Source organism: Theropithecus gelada, chromosome 2 (assembly GCF_003255815.1).
Source record: "Theropithecus gelada isolate Dixy chromosome 2, Tgel_1.0, whole genome shotgun sequence".
NCBI lineage: Eukaryota > Metazoa > Chordata > Mammalia > Primates > Cercopithecidae > Theropithecus > Theropithecus gelada.
The window spans coordinates 88705636-88728318 of NC_037669.1; the positions used below are offsets into that span (position 1 = coordinate 88705636).

The 22683-nt window shown below is 47.1% G+C and overlaps 1 protein-coding gene across 6 annotated transcripts in view; it reads left to right on the forward strand.

Moving 5' to 3' along the window:
• Positions 1 to 299: 299 nt before the first annotated feature.
• The window catches only part of DCAF1 (DDB1 and CUL4 associated factor 1), a 109030-nt gene continuing 86646 nt past the window's right edge, over positions 300 to 22683 (forward strand). For 4 of the 6 annotated variants that reach the window (XR_003118038.1, XM_025374912.1, XM_025374915.1 and 1 more), the window contains exons 1-2: positions 5837 to 5965; positions 21156 to 21273. Coding sequence is in view for 4 of the 6 variants with exons in the window: in XM_025374912.1 (XP_025230697.1) it covers positions 21164 to 21273 (110 nt within the window). In the remaining 2 variants the exon portion in view is untranslated. Of the gene's footprint in view, positions 381 to 5836; positions 5966 to 8386; positions 8434 to 21155; positions 21274 to 22683 lie in introns of those variants that run through there. The other 2 variants (XM_025374913.1, XM_025374914.1) reach the window with 2 other exon arrangements.

Genomic DNA, 22683 nt, shown 5'->3' on the forward strand with positions numbered 1-22683 from the left:
CAGGCCCCAGCTGTTCTCATCTTTTGGCGATCACTGAGACATGAGAAACTAATTCCATCCTGAGTCTCCAATAACCCTTCTTGCCCACTACAGCCTGAGGCTGGTCCACTGAGCCCCTCCAGACTCCACACCCCTCTCCAGAGCCTACAGGCTGTTGTGAAGTCCTTTCTCCCCTAAAGTCATGCCCACTAGTCCCTGGTTGTCCTGGTCCCTGGTCCTGTGGGGAGGCAACCAGCTTTGTGACTTCACAAAAGGCTATCTTGTGAGAAGCCTGGACCTGGTGAAGCAGGAGCAGGGCAGAGGTGGCTCCCCTCAGGAACATCATGTGACTTTTCATAGAGAGACATCTCCACCTCTAAGGGATGAAGAACTTCCCCATGGTAAGAACCCACGACACCCTCTATACCTAGAAACTCCCCTCCTTGGTGATTTTGGCTCCCAGGCCTAACTGGGTACCCCAGGTTGTATCTGGCAACATCTCCAAGAGGGATAGGCCCATGGTAGAGGTATTTACTTCGGGTGGTGGGGTGAGTCTCTGACCTCTGAATTTGTCCCATTCGACAAAGCCATTCTTCTCTAGGCCTTCTCTTTTTTTAATTTAAAAAATTATTATTATTAATTTTATTGTTATTATTATTATTTAAGACAGAATCTTGCTCTGTTGCCTAGGCTGGAGTGCAGTGGCATGATCTCAGCTCCTGGGTTCAAGCAATCCTCATGCCTCAGACTCCTGAGTAGCTGGGATTACAGGCGTGCACCATCACGCCTGGCTAATTTTTGTAATTTTTTTTTTTTTTTTTTTTTTTTTTTTTTTTTTTGAGACGGAGTCTTTGCTCTGTAGCCCGGGCTGGAGTGCAGTGGCCGGATCTCAGCTCACTGCAAGCTCCGCCTCCCGGGTTTGTGCCATTCTCCTGCCTCAGCCTCCCGAGTAGCTGGGACTACAGGCGCCCGCCACCTCGCCCGGCTAGTTTTTTGTATTTTTAGTAGAGACGGGGTTTCACCGTGTTAGCCAGGATGGTCTCGATCTCCTGATCTCGTGATCCGCCCGTCTCGGCCTCCCAAAGTGCTGGGATTACAGGCTTGAGCCACCGCGCCCGGCCAATTTTTGTAATTTTTTAGCAGAGATGGGGATTTGCCATGTTGGCCAGGCTGGTCTTGAACTCTTAGCCTCAGGTGATCCACCTGCCTTGCCCCCCTAAAATGCTGGGATTATGGCATGAGCCACCACACCTGGCCATAAGAATTATTTTTATTTTTATTATTTTTTATAGAGACAGGGTCTCACTATGTTGCTCAGGTTGGTCTTGAACTCCTAGGCTCAACAATCCTCCTATCTCAGCCTCCCTAAGTGCTGGAATTACAGGTGTGAGCCACTGTGCCAGGCACAGGCCCTCCCCAAAATGAAAGAACTGATAGAGTGGTAAACTCTTTCTGACCTGAGTCGTCATGAGGGTCTGCCCCAGCAGTCTCCAGAGTACCTTCAAATGGGTCAGGCCAGAGATCCCTGAATCCTGTTGAATGGTCTTTCAAAAAATCCAGGGGTGGCCAGAGCACAGTGGTTCACACCTGTCATTCCAGCAGTTTGAGAGGCCAAGTTGGGTGGATCACTTGAGGTCAGGAGTTCGAGATCAGCCTGGCCAACACGGTGAAATCCCATCTCTACTAAAAATACAAAAATTAGCCAGGCATTGTGGCAGGCACCTGTAATCCCACCTACTCAGGAGGCTGAGGCAGGAGAATCACTTGAACCCAGGATGCAGAGGTTGCGGTGAGACGAGATTGCTTCACTGCACTCCAGCCTGGGGACAGAGTGAGGCTCCATCTGAAAATAAATATGTAAATAAAAATTCAGGGGCTTCTGAGAGCTTGGAGGCCAGGCCAACACAGACTCTCATCCCAATGTTGACTCCACTCTTCCTCCTGGAAGGAGTTCCAACCCCAGGAACCTGAGGCAAAAGAGGCTAGGTGTGCTTGCTTTTTTATCTCCCTGTTACCTGTGCCCAATGGTCGATGTCGGCACTTAAGTTGTTGACTTTGGAGTCTGTTTCTTTCTCTGTAAATTGAGAGTAGTGGATGTAGATGTAATCAGACATAATTACACACCCTTTGGGAAATGTTGTGGTGTTCCCTCTCCTCATTTTATGGGGGTGGGATATAGGGGCCACCAGGCAGGAGCAGGGTACCCAGTGAATGATTGGGATTTCCTCTTTGTCCAGGCTGGTGTTCCCAAAGCCTGGTAGTCTTGAGCCTCTAATTGGTAGCTCCTGTGACACTCCTGGACCCTTGCAGTAGCAGTCTTGTCTAGCCAACAGGAGAGCAGGGGTGGATATGAGACAGCTGGCCTCACTTTTCAGCCCCAGGGAATTGCTGGAAGAAGCACAGGAGTTGTGGGGTGGCACCAGGGTGAGGATGGGCTGGTGGGAGCACCTGGGTAAGCCTAGAAGGAGGTGGTGGGAGTGAAAAGCTCACAGAAGGATGGGAGTGGGAGAGGGAGGAGAATGAAGGAGAAGCTTGAAGCTCAGAGGGCTTGGTGCTGTCCATTTTCCTAGCCAGGGAGTGGGCGTGCTTGGAGGTGGGAGTAGGTAGAGCATGCCTATCTGTAGGCCTTGGTCCTGGGGCCAGAGTTGGGGTCTTCTTGCCTTTTCTTTGCTGCTGGGCAGCCCCCAAAGCACTCCTCACTCTTTCAGATGGGGCTTCCTCTTTCTTGGGCACACCATGGAGCAGGGGGTGGAACAGGCAGAGCAAGGTGAGAGGGAGTCCAGAGATGTCCTACCAAAGAGGCCAATAAATCTCCTCCCAGTGGTGCAGGACCCATGTGCCAGAACTAAGCCAGGTGTGTGGGCCTGGATTGTCTGTAGCTTTGTATGTGCATATGCTTAGATGTGGAAGTATTTGTTGTGAGGACTAGTTGCCTAATGTGTAGTGTGCATGCTTGTGTATCTGGCACATGTGGGTAATACTTGAACTGTGAAATATGCCACCAAGCACACTTGGAATGCGTGAGCAGTTGGGAAAGCCTGGGTGCTCCCTCTTCCCCTTCCCAGAGGTGGGAAGGAGGTGTTTGAAGGTGCCTGCAGGTGTGTGCCCGTGTGTGTGTTGGGGAGGGGGAGGTGTTGGCAGGGGCAGAGGAGGCTGCAGGAGTTAAGAGTGCAGAATCCTGAGGGCGTGGCTGCTGGACAGGCCCTGTTTGTCTCCTGCTCTGCTTCGCCTGCCTCCTAGGCCCTGGCTTCTCCAAAGCCCCTTCTTAATGCTTCTTGCTCCCATCACCAACCCAGGACCCCAGGCTGGGTTTCTGTTTTTAAAAAAAAATTATAAAAAAAATTTTTTTTTGAGATAGAGTCTCTGTCTGTCACCCAGGCTGGAGTGTAGTGGCACAATCACAGCTCACTGCAGCTTCAACCTCCCAAGCGCTAGCAATCCTCCCAAGTCAGCCTCATAAATAGCTGAGACTACAGACATGCACCACCATTTCTGGCAAATTTTTAAGATATTTTGTAGAGACAGTGGAGTGGGGGGTGTCTCTCTATGTTGCCCAGGCTGGTCTTGAACTCCTGGCATCAAGAGATTCTCAGCCTCTCAAAGTACTGGGATCACAGGCGTGAGCCACAGCATGCTGACCAGGTTGAGTTTCTGAAATGAAGCAGTGCCATCTGGTGGCAGGCTGAGGCAGTGCCAGGAGCTGGTGAGCTGGGCCTTGAGCTCCCTTAAGGGCTCTGCCTTTTAGGACCCCAGCCAGTGGAGAAGTCATCACTGGGCCGGCTAGACCATAGACAGAGGGGAGATATCTAAGGCTTAAATGTCCCATCTCCATACATTTTAGGTTCATGGCCCAGGAAAGTCACCTGAAGGAGTGCTGGAGGAAAGGTATGTGGGTTCCATTCCTTGATCTACCTCTCTGGGTTCAGATTTCTCATCTGTAAAGGTGATTAACCATATCTTCCCTGTGTGTGTGGCAGGGTAGTGAGGGTTAAATGAGAGAGTGTGGCTAGAACACTTGGCTCAGAGCCCAGCATGCTCTAAAGTTGAAAGAAATGGTAGTGGCCATTACTGATAGAGGCAAAGTTCCAGAAGCACAGAGAAGAAAGCCGTGTGTTGTTGCAGGAGAAAGAAGTGAAGAGAGGTGACATGTCTGTGGCGCTCCCAGCACACAGTAGAGTACACATTTAAGAGAAGGAGGATGGTCTCTTTTCTGGAAAGAGGGAAATGGGATCTAGTGGGGAGTGAAACCAAGGGACCCAGGATTCAGGTTCCTTACTAGCTGTGGAACACTGAGCATAGCAGCAGGCTTGCTGTGTCTTGTGTTCATGTGACAGTATTGTCCGTGAAGACTCATGGAAATGCACGGAGACTTGCTCAGCATTCCCAGAGAGATAATGAGCTGCGTAAGGCCTTGAAGGTTGGGTAGGATCTTGTCAGGTCAAGATTCTCCTCAAATGTGGAGTCATGTTTATCTTCTATGCCCCGCAAAAGGGACCGCTGGTCGGAGTAAGGAGTCTTCTGGTTCTGCTGTTAATTGGCTGTGTGATGCTGGGCAAGTCACTCACTCCCTCTGGGCCTCATTTTTCCCAACAACATGAAGAAATTGAATTAAGTGACCTGTGAGGTCAGTCCTGCCTCAGTCTATGAGTTTTTGATTTTTCACTTCTCTGCCTCACGTATAATACCTGGCAATAAGTATCTATTGATTCCTACAGGCTAGGTCTTGAACAAAAAGAGAGGCTGGGCGCAGTGGCTCATACCTGTAATCCCAACACTTAGAGGGGCTGAGGCAGGAGAATCGCTTGAGCCTAGAAATTCAAGACCAACCTGAACAACACAGTGGGACTCCGTCTCTACAAAAATTTTAAAAAATTAGCTGGGTGTGGTGGTGCACACCCATAGTCCCAGCTACTTGGGAGACTGAAGTGGGAAGACAGCTCGAGCCCAGGAGGTTGAGGCTGTAGTGAGCTGTGATTGCGCCATTGCACCCCAGCGTGGGTGACAGAGCGAGGCTCTGTCTCAAAAAGGAAAAAAAAAAAGAAAAAAAAGACGGAGAAAAAAGACGGAGAAAAAAGAGGCTGGGAGGCCCCGGTGGGTGGACCGCTTCAGCCCAGGAGTTCGAGACCAGACTGGCCAATATGGTGAAACCATGTCTCTACCAAATACACACACACAAAACAAAAACAAAAATTAACTGGGTGTCATGGCATGCACCTGTAGTCTCAGCTGGAGGCTGAGGTGGGAGGACTGTTTGAGCCCGGGAGGCGGAGGTCGCAGTGAGCTGAGATCGTCACTGCACTCCAGCCTGGGCAACAGAGCGAGGCTCTGTCTCAAAACAAACAAAACAAACACATAAAAAACAACTAGTGCCTTCTGTTTTAATGAGTGCTGTGATTTCTGATATGTTTATGAGAAAATATTTTCTTAGATCACGGTATGTTCTAGGTAAAATGAGGCAAATAGCCGAATAAAACAGAGGCTCTTTGCGCACACAGGTCAGAACAAGACACTAAAGCATCAGGCGATTATAGTACTGTCTTGGAAGGATTGACTCCCTCACTTTTCACTTCCGCTTTCCGAAGCAGCCAATGAGTACTCAGCAGTTCGCATTTATCCAAAAAAACTACAAATCCAGAAGTCAATGCGCGGGGCGAAGAGCTCATGCGTCAATTGGGACTGGTGGGCCCGCCCCTAGACGCGGAACTTCATTTCCCAGGCGTCCCCGGGGCTCTTCGATTTTCCTCGGATCGTGCAGGCGTTCTCCTCCCGCCCCTTGCTCACTGTCCTCGCGCCAAGTAGGCGCGCGCGCCCGCGCGCGCGGTGCACGTAGCGCGCGAGTGACGCATAATATGTGGGCCGCTGTGGAGCCGTGGTCGCGCTGTGTGTGTATGTGAGTGAAGAGTGAGTGCGGGACCTGAGGCTGTGTGTGTGAACTGTGGCCACTGGCGGGGTCGCGGGGGGGGCAGTGGCGGAGCCGCCTCGGACGGTGAGTGGGAAATGGAGGGAGGCGACTCTACGGGAGGGGCGCGAGGAAGCAGGGCGCGTGGCTGGCCGGGCGGCAGAGTGGGCGCCGGGCTGGGGGAGGGGCGGCACCTGCTTGGGCCGCCGGCGGGGAGGGGGCGGGCCGGTCAGCCGGGAGGCTGGGCCCGGGGCCTGACAGGACTTTTCCTCCTCCTGATTCTTGTCCCGGGGGCGGGGCCTCCACGTTCTTCCTCCACTCCCCACGAGAAGCTTCCCGAGAGTAACTCTTCCGCCCGGAGTGGGGGGGGCGGGGTGTGTCCGCCCCTACCTGGAGGGAGGGGCGCATGTCATATCCCTTGTCATCTTTTCCCTTCCAATCTTCCTAGTCTCTGTTCCGTACGGGCTTGGGGGGCTCCATCTTCCGTACTATACGGCGGGCCCCTTCACGGACTGTGTCTCCACCTCCAGCTCCAGTCACCTGGGCGGGCTCTCCAGTCTCTCGGCCTCGTGCCACCTCTCCCTGCACCCGCCCGGCTCTTGGACCTTGCGACGGGGGCGGAGCTTTCTGGTCACTCCTCTCATCCCCATGAAGAAGGGAAGGGTTGGAAAGAGGTGTGCGGGTCCCGCAGCCTGGAGTCAAACCTCAGAGTGCCCGCCAAACTTCCCGGGAGTCTGTTTCCGGGGGTTATAGTAGTTTTCAACTGGGGTTTCAGAAGCGTTTGCTTCACAACTTCACTTCCTAGACGGTTTTCTGTCTGGCTTCCTCTTAACTGCAGTGGCAGCGCTCTGGTTTTCCATTTGTTGAGGAAATAGTTTTGGAGTGTTTGTATTAGTTATTTTTGAGTCAGAAATGACTTGTCCTTGGCCACGTCATGTTGGTCTCGGTTTTTCCTTACCCTGTTTTTTCGATGAAGCCTTTTAATTAGTCTTTACACGTTTTAATTTTTTATGTTAGTAGCATCTTCCTGTTCAAAATGCATTGTTAATGTACAGAATGAGAGGTTAATTGGTAATATCCTTCGTTTTCTTTTTCCAGCTTACTGGAGTTTACCTTTAATGTTTATGTGTGTATATGTAGACTTTAGGAATCGATTTAGTATTTTTCTTAATGATGTGAACATTTGGGTTTTCTATATAGCAGTTATTCATTACCCATTTTTGAGTAGGTATATATTTTTGGATGTTGAGATAATAGAGAATTTGGGGAATGTAGGGAAATCATTTTTTGCTCAGTACCTCTTGGGTAGTTGCTGAGTACAGTGTTTTACTGTTCTGCCTATTATACAGTTTTTAAATTTTTTATTTTTATTCATTTATTTTTTGTAGAGACAGTAGTCTTACTGTGTTGCCCAGGCTGGTCTGGAACTCAAGTGATCCTCCCTTGTCAACCTCCCAAAGTGTTGGAATTACAGGCACGAGCCACTACACCTGGACTGTTTTTTTTAGATACAGGATCTTGCTCTGTAGCCTAGGCTGGAGTGCAGTGGTGTGATCATAACCCTTTTTTTTTTTTTTTTTTTTGAGACAGAGTCTCGCTCTGTCGCCCAGGCTGGAGTGCAGTGATGCGATCTCGGCTCACTGCAAGCTCTGCCTCCGAGGTTCACGCCATTCTCCTGCCTCAGCCTCCTGAGTAGCTGAGATTACAGACGCCTGACATCACGCCCGGCTAATTTTTTGTAGAGACAGGGTTTCAGTGTGTTAGCCAGGATGGTCTCGAGTGTGATCATAACTCATTGCAGCCTCTAACTCCTGGACTCAAAGGAGCCTGCTGCCTCAGCCTCCTGAGTAACTAGGACTGCAGGCACAGGCTACCATGATTGGGTAATTTTAAAATTTTTGTGTAGACTGTGTCTCGAAATGTTGCCCAACTGACCTCAAGTAATCCTCCCGACTTGGCCTCCCAAAGTGTTGGGATTACAGGCTTGAGCCACTGTGCCTGGCAAGTTTTTATTTTTATTTTTTATTTTTTGAGACGGAGTCTTGCCCTGTTGCCCAGGCTGGAGTGCAGTGGCATGATCTCGGCTCACTGCAACCTCCGCCTCCCAGGTTCAAGTGATTCTCATGCCTCAGCCTCTGGAGTAGCTAGGGATTACAGGTGTGTGCTACCACGCCTGGCTAATTTTTTTATTTTTAGTAGAGATGCGGATTTGCCATTTTGGCCAGTCTGGTCTTGAACTTTGGCCTCAAGTAATCCACCCACTTCAGTCTCCCAAAGTGCTAGGATTACAGGCATGAGCCATTGTGCCCGGCAAACAATTGTTAATATTATGCCATATTTTTTCTGTTTTTGTGTGTGGTATCTATATATTTATTTTGTGGAATATGCTAGCAGACACTTGTTAGGGTAAGGAAATTTTACATAAGTATTTCTTGAGGCTTTGTATTATCCCACCATGGGGACAATATTGTCATTTAACCCCGCACAACAACTGTTTCCATCTTACAGATAAGGAAATTGAGATTTGGAGAAGTTAAATAACCAAGACTTCACAGGTATGTCAGCAGAATTGGGATTTGAATCCTTGAAATACTTTTTCTACCTAGTACTAGCTGGTCTTGGGGACCTCTCGGAGCTTGTTTCCTCATGTGTAAAAAAGGGTAGGATGGTTGTGAAAATTCAGAATAATGTAAGTATAGTAAATTACTTACTCAATGTCTGTTCCATACTAGATATTCACTAATTGGTAACTATCGTGTCACCATTGGACAGACCATCATTTCTTCATAGCACTTAAATAACTCACTTAAGAACTTGAGTAATGCATCCTCACTGTCTTGGGCATAACAAGGTGAAGATGACTGTCTTTTTGCTCCTGTTGCCCAAGCTGGAGTGTAGTGGTGCGATCTCGGCTCCCCACAACCTCTGCCTCCTGGGTTCAAGTGATTCTCCTGCCTCAGCCTCCCGAGTAGCTGGGATTACAGGCACGTGCCACCATGCCCGGCTAATTTTTTTTGTATTTTTGTAGAGACGCAGTTTCACTATGTTGGCCAGGCTGGTCTCGAATTCCTGACCTTGTGATCCACCGGCTTCGGCCTCCCAAAGTGCTGGGATTACTAGGCATGAGCCATTGTGCCCGGCCTAATTTTGTGTTTTTAGTAGAGACGGGGTTTCTTCATGTTGGTCAGGCTGGTCTCAAACTCCCAACCTCAGGTGATCCGCCTGCCTTGGCCTCCCAAAGAGCTGGGATTACAGGCATGAGCCACTGTGCCCAGCCTTTTTTTTTTTTTTTTTTCTTGAGACAAGGTCTCGCACTTTTGCTCTGGCTGGAGTACAGTGGTGCAGTCATGACTCACTGTGACCTACACCTCCTAGGCTCAAGCAGTTCTCTAGCTTTAGCCTCCCTGAGTAGCTGGAACTACAGGTTGCAATGAGCCAAGATCGCGCCCCTGCACTCCAACCTGGGCAACAGAGCGAGATTCCGTCTCACAAAACAAAAAATCAAAACCAAAAAACAAACATTGAAGTAGGTACTACTATTACTAATTTTTAAATTTTTTTCATAGAGGCAGGATTTCATCATGTGTTGCCCAGGCTGGTCTCAAACTCCTGGGCTCAGGTGATCTGCCCACCTAGGTTTTCCAAAGTGCTGGGATTACAAGTGTGAGCCAGCACACCCAGTTGCTGACTGTTTTCATTGATACTAAATTAATTCACATTGCTATTATTAAGTCTATTATAAGTTTATATTTTCCTTTATTTATGTATTTAAATAATAGAGACAAGGTCTCACTGTTACCCAAGTTGGTCTCAAACCCCTGGGCTCAAGTGATCCTCCCACCTCAGCCTCCCAAAGTGCTGGCATTACAAGTGTGAGCCACCACGCCTTGCCTTTATATTTTTTTATTCTTTATTATTATTAATATTTTTTTGAGATGGAGTTTTGCTCTTGTCGCCCAGGCTGGAGTGCAGTGGTGCGATCTCGGCTCACTGCAACTTCTGCCTCCCGGGTTCAAGCGATTCTCCTGCCTCAGCCTCCCGAGTAGCTGGGATTACAGGCGCCTGCCACCACGTCTGGCTAATTTTTTGTATTTTTAGTAGAGACGGGGTTTCATCATGTTGGCCAGACTGGTCTCGAACTCCTGACCTCAGATGATCCACCCACATCGACCTCCCAAAGTGCAGGGATTACAGGCATGAGCCACCACGCCTGGCCTATTTTTTATTATTTTTTTAAATAATAGAGACAAGGTCTCACTAAGGTTTATATTTTCCTTGGGCAAATGGTTATTCCCACCAAAGGTTTTTTTTTTTTTTTGAGATGGAGTCTCGCTCTGTCACCCGGGCTGGAGTACAGTGTCGCAATCTCGGCTCACTGCAAGCTCTGCCTCCTGGGTTCATGCCATTCTCCTGCCTCAGCCTCCTGAGTAGCTGGGACTACAGGCTCTTGCCACCACGCCCGGCTAATTTTTTGTATTTTTAGTAGAGACGGGGTTTCACCATGTTAGCTAGGATGATCTCGATCTCCTGACCTTGTGATCCGCACCTCAGCCTCCCAAAGTGCTGGGATTACAGGCGTGAGCCACCATGCCTGGCCTTATTCCCAAAGTTATAATTATCTTCAGGCATAGATTAGTTGGAAGTTCTGAAAATGATACCAGAAGTATATATGTATATGTTTCTAAGTTGAACTCTAAAATTTTAGTGTTTTAGACCAGGCATGGTGGCTCATGTGTACAATCCTAGTAATTTGGAAGGCCAAGTGGAGAGGATTGCTTGAGCCCAGCAACTTGAGACCAGCCTGGGCAACATAGCGAGACCCTGTCTCTACAAAATAATAAAAATTAAAAAATTTAAAAAATATAAAATTTTAGTGTTTTAATGCCCTTGAATTCATCTTTATTAGAGGTAGTGTTTTTTTTAAAAATCATGTCTTTATGTGCTCTAGTAAGCTAACTGCTTAAGTTATCTAAGAAGCAGTCTCTTCTGGATCAATTCTTTTCTCATTAAAAATTTGTGGTATATTTACATAGCATAAAATTAACCACTACCCATTTTGAAGTGTACAAATCAGTGGCATTTGTAGATTCACAGTGTTGTGCAACTGTTATCTTTCTAGTTCTAGAATGTTTTTATCACCTTAAAAGGAAACCTCATACCCGTTTAGCAGTCACTACCCATTTTCCCCCTTCTTCAAGCCCTTGGCAACTACTAGTTAGCTTTCTGTATATTGGTATACCTATTTCAAGGTTTTTTTTTTTTTTTTTTTTTTTTTTTTTTAATAAGACGGAATCTCTCTCTGTCACCCAGGCTGGAGTGCAGCAGTGTGATCTTGGCTCACTGCAACCTCCGCCTCCCGGGTTCAAGCGATGCTTCTGCCTCAGCCTCCTGAGTAGCTGGCACTACAGGCGCACACCACCACGCCTGGCTTATTTTTGTACTTTTAGTAGAGATGAGGTTTCATCATCTTGACTAGGCTGGTCTCGAACTCCAGACCTCGTGATCCACTCACCTTGACCTCCAAAAGTGCTGGGGTTACAGGTGTGAGCCACCGCGCCCAGCCTTCAGTGTTTTATATTAATAGAATCATACAATATGTGCCCTTTTGTGTCTAGTTTCTTTCACTTACTGTTTTCAAGGTTTTTCCACATCTATAGCATGTTACTACTTCATTCATTTCTATGGCTGAATATTCCATTGTATGAATATACCACATTTTGTTTATCTGTTCATCTGGTGATGGACTTTTTAGGTTGTTTCTACTTTTTGGCTATTGTGAATAATGCTACCCTGAACATTTGTGTATAAGTCTTTGTTTGAATTCCCCCTTTTTTTTTTTTTTCCTGAGATGGAGTTTTGCCTTCGTAGCCCAGGCTGGAGTGCAGTGGTGTGACCTTGGCTCACTGCAGCCTCTGTCTCCTGGGTTCAAGTGATTCTCCTGCCTCAGCCTCCCCAGTAGCTGGGATTACAGGCATGTGCCGCCATGCCCAGATAATTTTGTGTTTTTAGTAGAGATGGAGTTTTTTCATGTTGGTGAGGCTGGTCTCAAACTCCTGACCTTAGGTAATCTGCCTGCCTCAGCCTCCCAAAGTGCTGGGATTACAGGTGTGAGCCACCACACCCAGCCCTGTTTTCAGTTCTTTTGGGTATATATCTAGTAGTGAAATTGCTGGGTCGTATAGTAATTCTACATGTGACTTAAAAAAAAAACCCTACAGCTTTTTGAGAGAGTCCCAAACTATTTTTTATAACTACTATACTCTTTTACATTTCTACCAGCAATATGTGTTCCAGTTTCTTCACATGCTTGCCAATGCTTATATTTTCTCATTTCTTAAACTATAGTCATCTTAGTAGGTGAGAGGTGATAGCTCATTGTGGTTTTGATTTGCAGTTCCCTAATGACTGATGTTGAGTGTCTTTCATGTGTTTCTTGGCCGGTTTTTTTTTTTTTTTTTTAAGACGGAGTCTCACCCTTTTGCCCAGGTTGGTGCGCAGTGGGCAACCTCTGTCCCCTCCGAGTTCAAGTGATTCTCCTGTCTCAGCCTCCTGAGTAGCTGGGATTACAGGTGCCCGCCACCATGCCGGGCTATTTTTTGTATTTTTAGTATAGATGGGTTTCAACTTGTTGGCCGTGCTTGTCTCAAACTCCTAACCTCAGGTGATCTGGCTAAAGTGTTGGATTATAGGCATGAGCCAAAGCACTTGGCCCATTTTTGCGTATACTGTGAGGCAAAGATCCAACTTCACTGTTTTGTGTGATAATATCCAATTGTCTCAGCACTACTTTTTTTTTTTTTTTTTTTAAGACGAGTCTTGCTCTGTCACCAGACTGGAGTCCAGTGGCACAGTCTCAGCTCACTGCAACCTCTGCCTCCCAGGTTCAAGCGATTCCCCTCCCTCAGCCCCCCTAGTAGCTGGGACTACAGGCGTGTGCCACCACACCTGACTAATTTTTTGTATTTTAGTAGAGATGGGGTTTCACCATGTTGGCCAGGATGGTCTCGATTTCCTGACCTCCTGATCTGCCCACCTCGGCCTCCCACAATGCTGGGATTACAGACGTGAGCCACCGCGCCCGGCCTCATCAGTACTTTTTTTTGTTTTTGTTTTTTTTTTTTTGAGACAGAGTCTCGCTCTGTCGCCCAGGCTGGAGGGCAGTGGCTCTATCTCGGCTCACCACAACCTCCGCCTCCTGGCTTCAAGCAGTTCTCCTGCCTCAGCCCCTTGAGTAGCTGGGGTTACACGTGCGCCACCATCCCCCGGCTAATTTTTGTATTTTAGTAGAGATGGAGTTTCACCATGTTGGCCAGTCTGGTCTCGAACTCCTGCTCAAGTGATCTGCCTGTCTCGGTCTTCCAAAGTGCTGGGATTACAGGCGTGAGCCACTGTGCCCGGGCAGCACTACTTATTGAAACTTTTTTCCAGCCGGGCGCAGTGGCTCAAGCCTGTAATCCCAGCACTTTGGGAGGCCGAGATGGGCGGATTGCGAGGTCAGGAGATTGAGACCATCCTGGCTAACACGGTGAAACCCCTCTCTACTAAAAAATACAAAAAAGTAGCCGGATGAGGTGGCGGGCGCCTGTAGTCCCAGCTACTCGGGAGGCTGAGGCAGGAGAATGGCGTAAACCCGGGAGGCGGAGCTTGCAGTGAGCTGAGATCCGGCCACTGCACCCTAGCCTGGGCGACAGAGCAAGACTCTGTCTCAGAAAAAAAGAAAAGAAAAAAGAAGAGGCCGGGCGCGGTGGCTCAAGCCTGTAATCCCAGCACTTTGGGAGGCCGAGGCGGGCGGATCACGAGATCAGGAGATCGAGACTATCCTGGCTAACATGGTGAAACCCCGTCTCTACTAAAAATACAAAAAACTAGCTGGGCGTGGTGGCGGGCGCCTGTAGTCCCAGCTACTTGGGAGGCTGAGGCGGGAGAATGGCGTGAACCCGGGAGGTGGAGTTTGCAGTGAGCCGAGATCACGCCACTGCACTCTAGCCTGGGAGACACAGCGAGACTCTGTCTCAAAAAAAAAAAAAAAAAAAAACGAGAAAATACTTTTTTCCTATTGAATGGTCTTGGTACGCTTATTGAAAATTGATCATAAATGTGAGTGCTTATTGCTGGATTATCAATTCTATTGTGTTTGTCTATACGTTGATCCTTATGTCAGTGCCATGCTGTTCCATTTACTATAGTTTTGTAGCAAGTTTTGAAACCAGAAGTGTGATTTTTCCAACTTTTTTTTTTTTTTTTTGAGACGGAGTCTCAGTCTGTTGCTTTGCTGGAGTGCAATGACGCAATCTTGGCTCACTGCAGCCTCTGTCTCCTGGGTTCAAGTGATTCTCCTGCCTCAGCCTCCCGAGTAGCTGGGATTACAGGTGCCTGCCAACACACCCAGCTAATTTTTGTATTTTTACTAGAGATGGGGTTTCACCATATTGCCCAGAATGGTCTCAATCTCTTGACCTCATGATCCACCTGCCTTGGCCTCCCAAAGTGCTGGGATTACAAGCGTGAGCCACCAAGCCTGATCTGTCACTGGGATTTTGATAGCGATTGCATTTAATTTGTAGACCACGTTGGAGTGTATTACCATCTTGATACTAAGCTTTCTAATCCGTGAACACAGGATATCTTTTTTGTTTATTTAGGTTATTTAAAATTTAGGTCATCATGAATTGACTCCAGCAATGTTTTGTAGTTTTCAGTATACAAGTCTTGTGTTTGTGCCTTTTTTGTTGTCGAGACAGGGTCCCACTGTGTCTTCCATGCTAGAGTGCAGTGGTATGATCTTGGCTCACTGCAGCCTCAACTTTCTGGGCTCAGGTGGTTCTCCCACCTCAGCCTGCCAAGTAGCTGGGAGTACAGGTGCACACCTTGTACAGTTTCATACCATGCCTGGCTAATTTTTTGCCTTTTTTGTAAAGACTAGGTTTTGCCATGTTGCCCCAGCTGGACTTGAATTCCTGAGCTCAAGCAATCCACCCACCTTGGCCTCCTAAAGTTCTGGGATTAACAGGTGTGAGCCACCCTTCCCGGCCTTGTGCCTTTTAAATTAAATTTGTTTCTATTTTGTATATTTTTGGTGCTATTGTAAATGAAATTGTTATCTTTATTTACTTTCATACTGTTCTTGGCTACTGTTTAGCAGTACAACTGATTTTTGCGTGTTGCTCTTGTACCCTACAACTTTGCTGAATTCATTTATTCTAATAATTTTTATGTGGATTCTTCAGGATTTTCTATATATGGATTATGTCATCTGGGAATAAAGATAATTTTACTTCTTTCTTTTCCACTTGGATACCATACACACACACACACACACACACACACACACACACACAGAGACACATACAGACTTTTTTTTTCTTTTGAGACGGAGTCTTGCCTGTCACCTGGGCTGGATTGCAGTGGTGCAATCTCGGCTCACTGCAACCTCCGTCCGCTCCTGGTTTCAAGCCATTCTCCTGCCTCAGTCTCCCCTGTAGCTGGGAATTACAGGTGCACACCACCATGCCCAGCTAATTTTTGTATTTTTAGTATAGACGGGGTTTCACCATGTTGGCCAGGCTGATCTTGAACTCCTGACCTCATGATCCTCCCGCTTCGGCCTTCCAAAGTTCTGAGATTACAGGCATGAGCCACCGTGCCCAGCCTATATTTCTTTTTCTTGCCTAATTGCTCTGGCTAGGACCCTAGTAGAGTGTAGTTTTTTTGTTTTGTTTTTTGAGATGGAGTCTCACTCTGTCGCCCAGGCCGGACTGCAGTGGCACAATTGTGGCTCATTGCAATGTCTGCCTCTTCAGTTCAAGCAATTCTCATGCCTCGGCCTCATGAATATCTGGGATTACAGGTGTGCCCCATCATGCCCTGCTAATTTTATATTTTTATTGGAAACGAGATTTCACCATGTTGGCCAGGCTGGTCTCAAACTCCTAGTCTCAAGTGATGCCTGCCTCGGCCTCCCAAAGTGCCGAGATTACAGGTGTGAGTCACCACGCCAGGCCGAGGACTCCAGTACAGTGTTTTAATAAAAGTAGCAAAGGCAGACATTCTTGTCTTGTTTCTGATTTTTGGGGCAAAGCTTTCAGTCTTTCATCATTGAGTATAATGTTAGTTGTGGGTTGTTCATAATCCCCTTTATCATGTTGTAAGAGGTCTCTTCTGTTCCTAGTTTATTGAGCGTTACCTTCCCCCCCGCCCCCTGCAGCAAGATGGAGTCTCGCTCTGTTGCCCAGGCTGGGGTGCAGTGGCATGATCTCGGCTCACTGCAACCTCCGCCTCCCAGGTTCAAGCAATTCTGCCTCAGCCTCCTGAGTAGCCGGGATGACAGGCGCGCACCACCACCCCTGGATAATTTTTTTTTTTTTTTGACGAAGTCTCGCTCTGTCACCGAGGCTGGAGTGCAGTGGTGCGATCTTGGCTCACTGCAACCTCTGTCTCCTGGGTTCAAGCGATTCTCCTGCCTCAGCCTTCCAAGTAGCTGGGATTACAGGCGCATGCCACCATGTCTGGCTAATTTTTGTGTTTTTAGTAGAGATAGGGTTTCAGCATGTTGGCCAGGGTGGTCTGGAACTCCTGAACTCAGGTGTTCTGCCCGCCTTGACCTCCCAAACTGCTGGCGTGAGCCACCATGCCAGTCCTAACTTTTGTATTTTTAGTAGAGACAGGGTTTCACCATGTTGACCAGGTTGGTCTTGAACTCCTGACCTGATGATCCACCTGCTTTGGCCTCCCAAAGTGCTGGGATTATAAGCGTGAGCCATATGCCTGGCCTTAATTTTCTTAATACACTGTTGGATTCTGTTTGCTAGTATTTTGTTGAGGATTTTTATGTGTACGGTCATAAAGGATATCCGGCTGTGGCTTTCTTTTCTTGTGATATCTTTATTTGGCTTTGATGTCAGTGATGATGGCTTCATGGATGAATTAGGAAGTGTCTTTCCTCGTCAGGTTTTGGAGAAGTTTGAGAAGGATTGGTGTTAATTCTTCTTTAAATGTTTGGTAGGCCTGGTGCAGTGGCTTATGCCTGTAATGCCAGCATTTTGGGATGCCGAGGCGGGCGGATTGCCTGAGGTCAGGAGTTCAAGACCAGCCTGGCCAACATGGTAAAGCCCCGTCTCTACTAAAAATACAAAAATTAGCTGGGCATGGTGACACATGCCTGTAGTCCCAGCTACTCGGGAAGCTGAGGTAGGAGAATCGCTGGAACCTGGGACGGGGAGGTTGCAGTGAGCCAAGTTCACACCTCTGCACTCCAGCCTGGGCGACAGAGCGAGACTCCATCTCCAAAAAAAAAAAAAAAAAAAAAAAAAAAATTTGATAGGCTGGGTATGGTGGTTCATCCCTGTAATCCTAGCACTTTGGGAGGCTGAGGCAGGAATATTGCTTGAGCCCAGGAGTTCAAGACCAGCCTAGGCAACATGGCAGGGAGACCCCGTCTTTAAAAAAGAAAAAAAGAGAGAGGAGAGAGAAAGAGAGGAGAGAGACAGAGAAAGAGGAGAGAGGAAAGAGAGGAGAAAGAAAGAATTGGTTAAATTGTTGCCACATTCTACCAGCCTGGCTAGTACTCTTCAGGATTGTCAAGGTCATGTAAAACAAAGACAAGCCCCCAAACTATCCATCATAGACCAGAGGACACTAGATAGACAAGACAGCTGAATGCAGTGTATCCTAGATGAGATTGTGGAACAAAGCACATGATTTGAAAAATGGTGAAATCTGGATCAGGTCTGGAGCTTAGTTAATAATGTAACAATGCTGGTTTCTTAATTTTGACAGTGTACCACTATAAGATGGTAACGTTAGCGAAAACTGAACTGGGTGAGAGGTATGTGGGAACACTGTTATCTTTGCAGCTTTTCTGTGAATCTAAAATTACTCCAAATAAAAAGTTTGTTTTGGCTGGGTGCAGTGGCTCACGCCTATAATCCCAGCACTTTGGGAGGCCGCGGTGAGCGGATCATGAGGTCAAGAGATCGAGACCAGCCTGGCCAACATGGTGAAACCCCGTCTCTACTAAAAATACACAAATTAGCTGGATGTGGTGGCGCGCGCCTGTAATCCCAGCTACTTGGGAGGCTGGGGTGGGAGAATCGCTTGAATCTGAGATATGGAGGTTATAGTGAGCCGAGATTACGCCACTGCACTCCAGCCTGGTGACAGAGTGAGACTCTGTCTTAAAAAAAAAAAAAAAAAAAGAATGTGTTTTAAAAATATATATATCAAGGCCGGGCACAGTGGCTCACACCTGTAATCCCAGCACTTTGGGAACCAAGATGGGCGGATCATGAGGTTAGGAGTTTGAGACCAGCCTGGCCAATGTGGTGAAATCCTGTCTCTACTAAAAATACAAAAATTAGCTGGGTGTGCTAGTGTGCACCTCTAGTCCCAGCTACTTGGGAGGCTGAGGCAGAAGAATCGCTTGAACCTGGGAGGTGGAGGTTGCAGTGAGCCGAGATCGTGCCGCTGCACTCCAGCCTGGGTGACAGAGCAAGATGCTGTCTCAAAAAAAATAAAATAACAATGTATATATAGTTAGTAGACAGTAAAATATGCAACCTGAGTTTTCTCAGGTTGAAGTCAGAAGTCCATATTAGTCTGTCACACCTACAGCATTTCCTTTTTGTGACTTTGGTTAGAAAGTCTGAAAATGTGGCAGGGTGTGGTGGCTCATGCCTGTTGTTTCAGCACTTTGGGGAGCTGAGGCAGGAGGATCACTTGAGGCCAGAAGTTTGAGACCAGCCTGGGCAATAGTGAGACCCCACCTGAACAAATCATAAAAATAAGAATAAGCTGGGCACGGCAGCACATACTGTAATCCCAGCTACTCTGGAGGCTGAGGTGAGAGGATCCCTTGACCCAGGTGGTTGAGGCTGCTGCGGTGAGCTAGGACCGTGCTGAGACCCTTAAAAAAAAAAAAAAATCTGTCAGACATGGTTTTCACGGCTGTAACCCCAGCACTTTGGGAGGCTGAGGCGGGCAGATCATGAGGTCAGGAGATCGAGACCATCCTGGCTAACATGGTGAAACCCTGTCTCTCCTAAAAATACAAAAAATTAGCCGGATGTGGTGGCACGAGCCTGTAGTCCCAGCTACTCGGGAGGCTGAGGAAGGAAAATGACTTGAACCCAGCAGGTGGAGGTTGCAATGAGCCGAGATTGCACCACTGCGCTCCAGCCTGATGACAGAGCGAAACTCCACCTCAAAACAGAAAAAAAAAAAAACAAAAAAACCAAAAAACTTTTTGATTTTGTTCAGTTTTGGGAGTGGGGCAGATACTTTCCTTTGGAGTTATGTGTAACCCAGGTGACGAATCACTACTACTGGAATTGCGTCTACTTGATGAAAACACAAATATTATTTACGTTTTACAATGCAGTGCAATAATGCAATGCAATAATGATATCATCTTTTACATGTATTTTATTTGGTTTTATGATAGATATCTTTAGAAGTGTTCATTTTAGATCAGCTAGTAATTCCTTTCTGATGTGAAGCTCTTTTTATGGAATGGTTGCTATTTCTGAGAAGATAACACATTTTGCTTGGCAGAATATGACATTTTGATTTTAAGGCTACTTTTATAAGGAAGTTGATGCTATAACCTGTCAGATGTTTGCGTCTCATTTATCCCTTTTGGATCCCCTTATAAGCCTCTTGCATGTGGTTGTCTTATTTGGACCTCCAAAGCCCACCTCAGCTCCCTGCCCTTCTGCATTCCTAGTTTGACTCAACCCAACCAACCTTCTCTGCCTCTCTTCCAGCGTCTTCTTTCCAGGAAATCAGCTGTGAGAGAGGTTAGGAAGCTTGAAGGATAAATGAGTTTATAGTGTTCCTTCTCCACTTTCATGCTGGCAATAGGGTCCATTTCATTTATTGGCCTCCTTAAGAATTAACAGAGCTGGGCGTGGTGGGTCATGCCTATAATCCCAGCACTTTGGTAGGCTGAGGTGGGCGGATCACCTGAGGTCAGGAGTTCGAGACCAGCCTGACCAACATGGTGAAACCCTGTTTCTACTAAAAATACAAAAATTAGCTGAGCATGGTGGCGCATGCCTGTAATCCTAGCTACTTGGGAGGCCGAGGCAGGAGAATCACTTGAACCCGGGAGGCGGAGGTTGCAGTGAGCCAAGATCATGTCATTGCACTCCAACCTGGGCAATAAGAGTGAAACTCTGTCTCAAAAAAAAAAACAAAAACATAAAACAGAGTTCGAGATTAGCCTGGCCAGTGTGGTAAAACTGCCTGCCTACTAAATATACAAAAATTAGCCAGGTGTGGTGGCGGGCACCTGTAATCCCAGCTATTTGGGAGGCTGAGGCAGGAGAATTGCTTGAACCCAGAAGGTGGAGGTTTCAGTGAGCCGAGATTGTGCCATTGCACTCCAGCCTGGGTGACAGAGTGAGACTCTGTCTCAAAAACAAAAAACAAAACAAAACAAAAAAAACAAAAAAAACCAGGAGTGTGCCGTTTATCTTTGATAGAACTTCCCTCAAAGAACTAACGATCAAAATATTTTTAGGAGTAGTTTTAGCCACATTTTGTACTTAAAAAAATGTAAGCACAAACCTCAGAGATCTAGGCCTCGGATTTTTGTATAACAGGTAGGCATTAGGTAAATCTATTTTTTTTTTTCTTTTTGAGACAGTCTTGCTCTGTCGCCCAAGCTGGAGTGCAGTGGTGTGATCTCGGCTCACTGCAATCTCTGCCTCCTAAGTTTAAGTGATTCTCCTGCCTCAGCCTCCCAAGTAGTTGGGATTACAGTCACCTGCCACCACGCCCAGCTAATTTTTGTATTTTTAGTGGAGACAGGTTTTCACCATGTTGGCCAGGCTGGTCCCGAACTCCTGACCTCAGATGATCCACCTGCCCCAGCCTCCCAGAGTGCTGGGATTATAGGCGTGAGCCACCATGCCTGGCAGTAAATGCATTTTTGATGAGGGAAAGGTACCATATCTTTTGTCTGATTTTCAAAGGGGCTCCTCAGAAGGTTAAGAGTCACTGTTTTGATCCAGCTTCTTGCCTCATTTGACAGTTGAAGCTGAGGCTGAGAAAGGTGAAAGTACTTGTTCATCATGACTGAATGGGTATCTAGGCTTGATGAGTATCCTGAGTTTTCCGCTGTACCACAAATAAATCCAAAGGTTTCAAGGGGTTAAATGTAAATTTCCCTTTTTAATTATTTCTCTTGCTTTCTCATCCCTTTTCTACCCCTTCTTCACTTTTATTTGCTTGTGTTCACTTATTGGTTGTTTTTTTAATTTTTTTTTTGCTTCCTTAGGCAAAGCCATGACTACAGTAGTGGTACATGTGGACTCCAAAGCTGAGCTCACTACCCTGCTGGAGCAGTGGGAAAAGGAACATGGCAGTGGGCAGGACATGGTACCTATCCTTACCAGGTATGAATAATTTTTTTAAAACCTAGTTTAATAAAAAAACCTCACACAACTCATATGCTAGATTTCTTGATACACACACACACACACACACACACACACACACACACACACACACACAAGCTAGTTTAAAAGAAGCAAAAATTGGTATGGAGAATAGCATAGGAACATTTTCACCTAGACTGTAAATTGTAAATCAATTTTTTTCTTTCCTCAGATATAGTCAGATTTCCCTACTTCCTGAAGCTGTTTAATTTTCTTAATTTTTTTTTTTTTTTTTTTTGAGACAGAGTTCTGCTCTGTTGCCCAGGCTGGAGTACAATGGCGTGATCTCGGCTCACTGCAACCTCCGCCTCCCGGGTTCAAGCGATTCTCCTGCCTCAGTCTCCCGAGTAGCTGGGATTACAGGCTCCCACCACCATGCCCGGCTAATTTTTCTGTTTTTTAGTAGAGACGGGGTTTCACCATGTTGGTCAGGCTGGTCTTGAACTCCTCACCTTAAGTGATCCACCCGCCTTGGACTCCTCCCAAAGTGAGTGCTGGGATTACAGGCATGAGCTGCCGCGCCTGGCCTTTTTTTTTTTTTTTTCATAGAGTTTCGCTGTTGTTGCCCAGGCTAGAGTGCAATGGCATGATATCGGCTCACTGCAACCTCTGCCTCCTGGGTTAAAGCGATTCTCCTGCTTCAGCCTCCTGAGTAGCTGGGATTACAGGCCTCTGCCACCACGCCCAGCTAAGTTTTGTATCTTTTTAGTAGAGGCAGGGTTTCACCATGTTGGCCAGGCTGGTCTTGAACTCCTGAGCTCAGGTGATCCACCTACCTTGGCCTGCCAAAGTGCTGGGATTACAGGTGTGAGCCACCATGCCCGGCCTATTTTTAAATTAGAAAAATAAAAATAAAAAAAATTTGACTCATTTTGTAACTGTTTGGTGAATGTATCTTTTTTTTTTTTGAGACAGAGTGTCGCACTGTCTCCTGGGCTGGAGTACAGTGGTGCAATCTTGGCTCACTGCAACCTCCGCCTCCCGGGTTCAAGCGATTCTTCTGCCTCAGCCTCCTGAGTAACTGGGATTACAGGTGCGCGCCACCACATCCGGCTAATTTTTTGTATTTTTAGTAGAGACGGGGTTTCACCATGTTGGCCAGCCTGGTTTTGAACTCCTGAGCTCAGGTGATTCACCTGCCTCGGCCTCCCAGAGTGCTGGGATTACAGGTGTGAGCCACCGCGCCTGTCCTGGTGAATATATCTTTACCTGGCTCTTCTGGCTCCGTTTTTTTGGAGACAGGATCTCACTCTGTTGCCAGGCTGTAGTGGCATAATCTCAGCTCACTGCAGCCTTGATCTCCTGGGCTCCAGCCATATTCTTACCTCAGACTCCATACTAGATGAGACCACAGGTGTGCACCCCCAC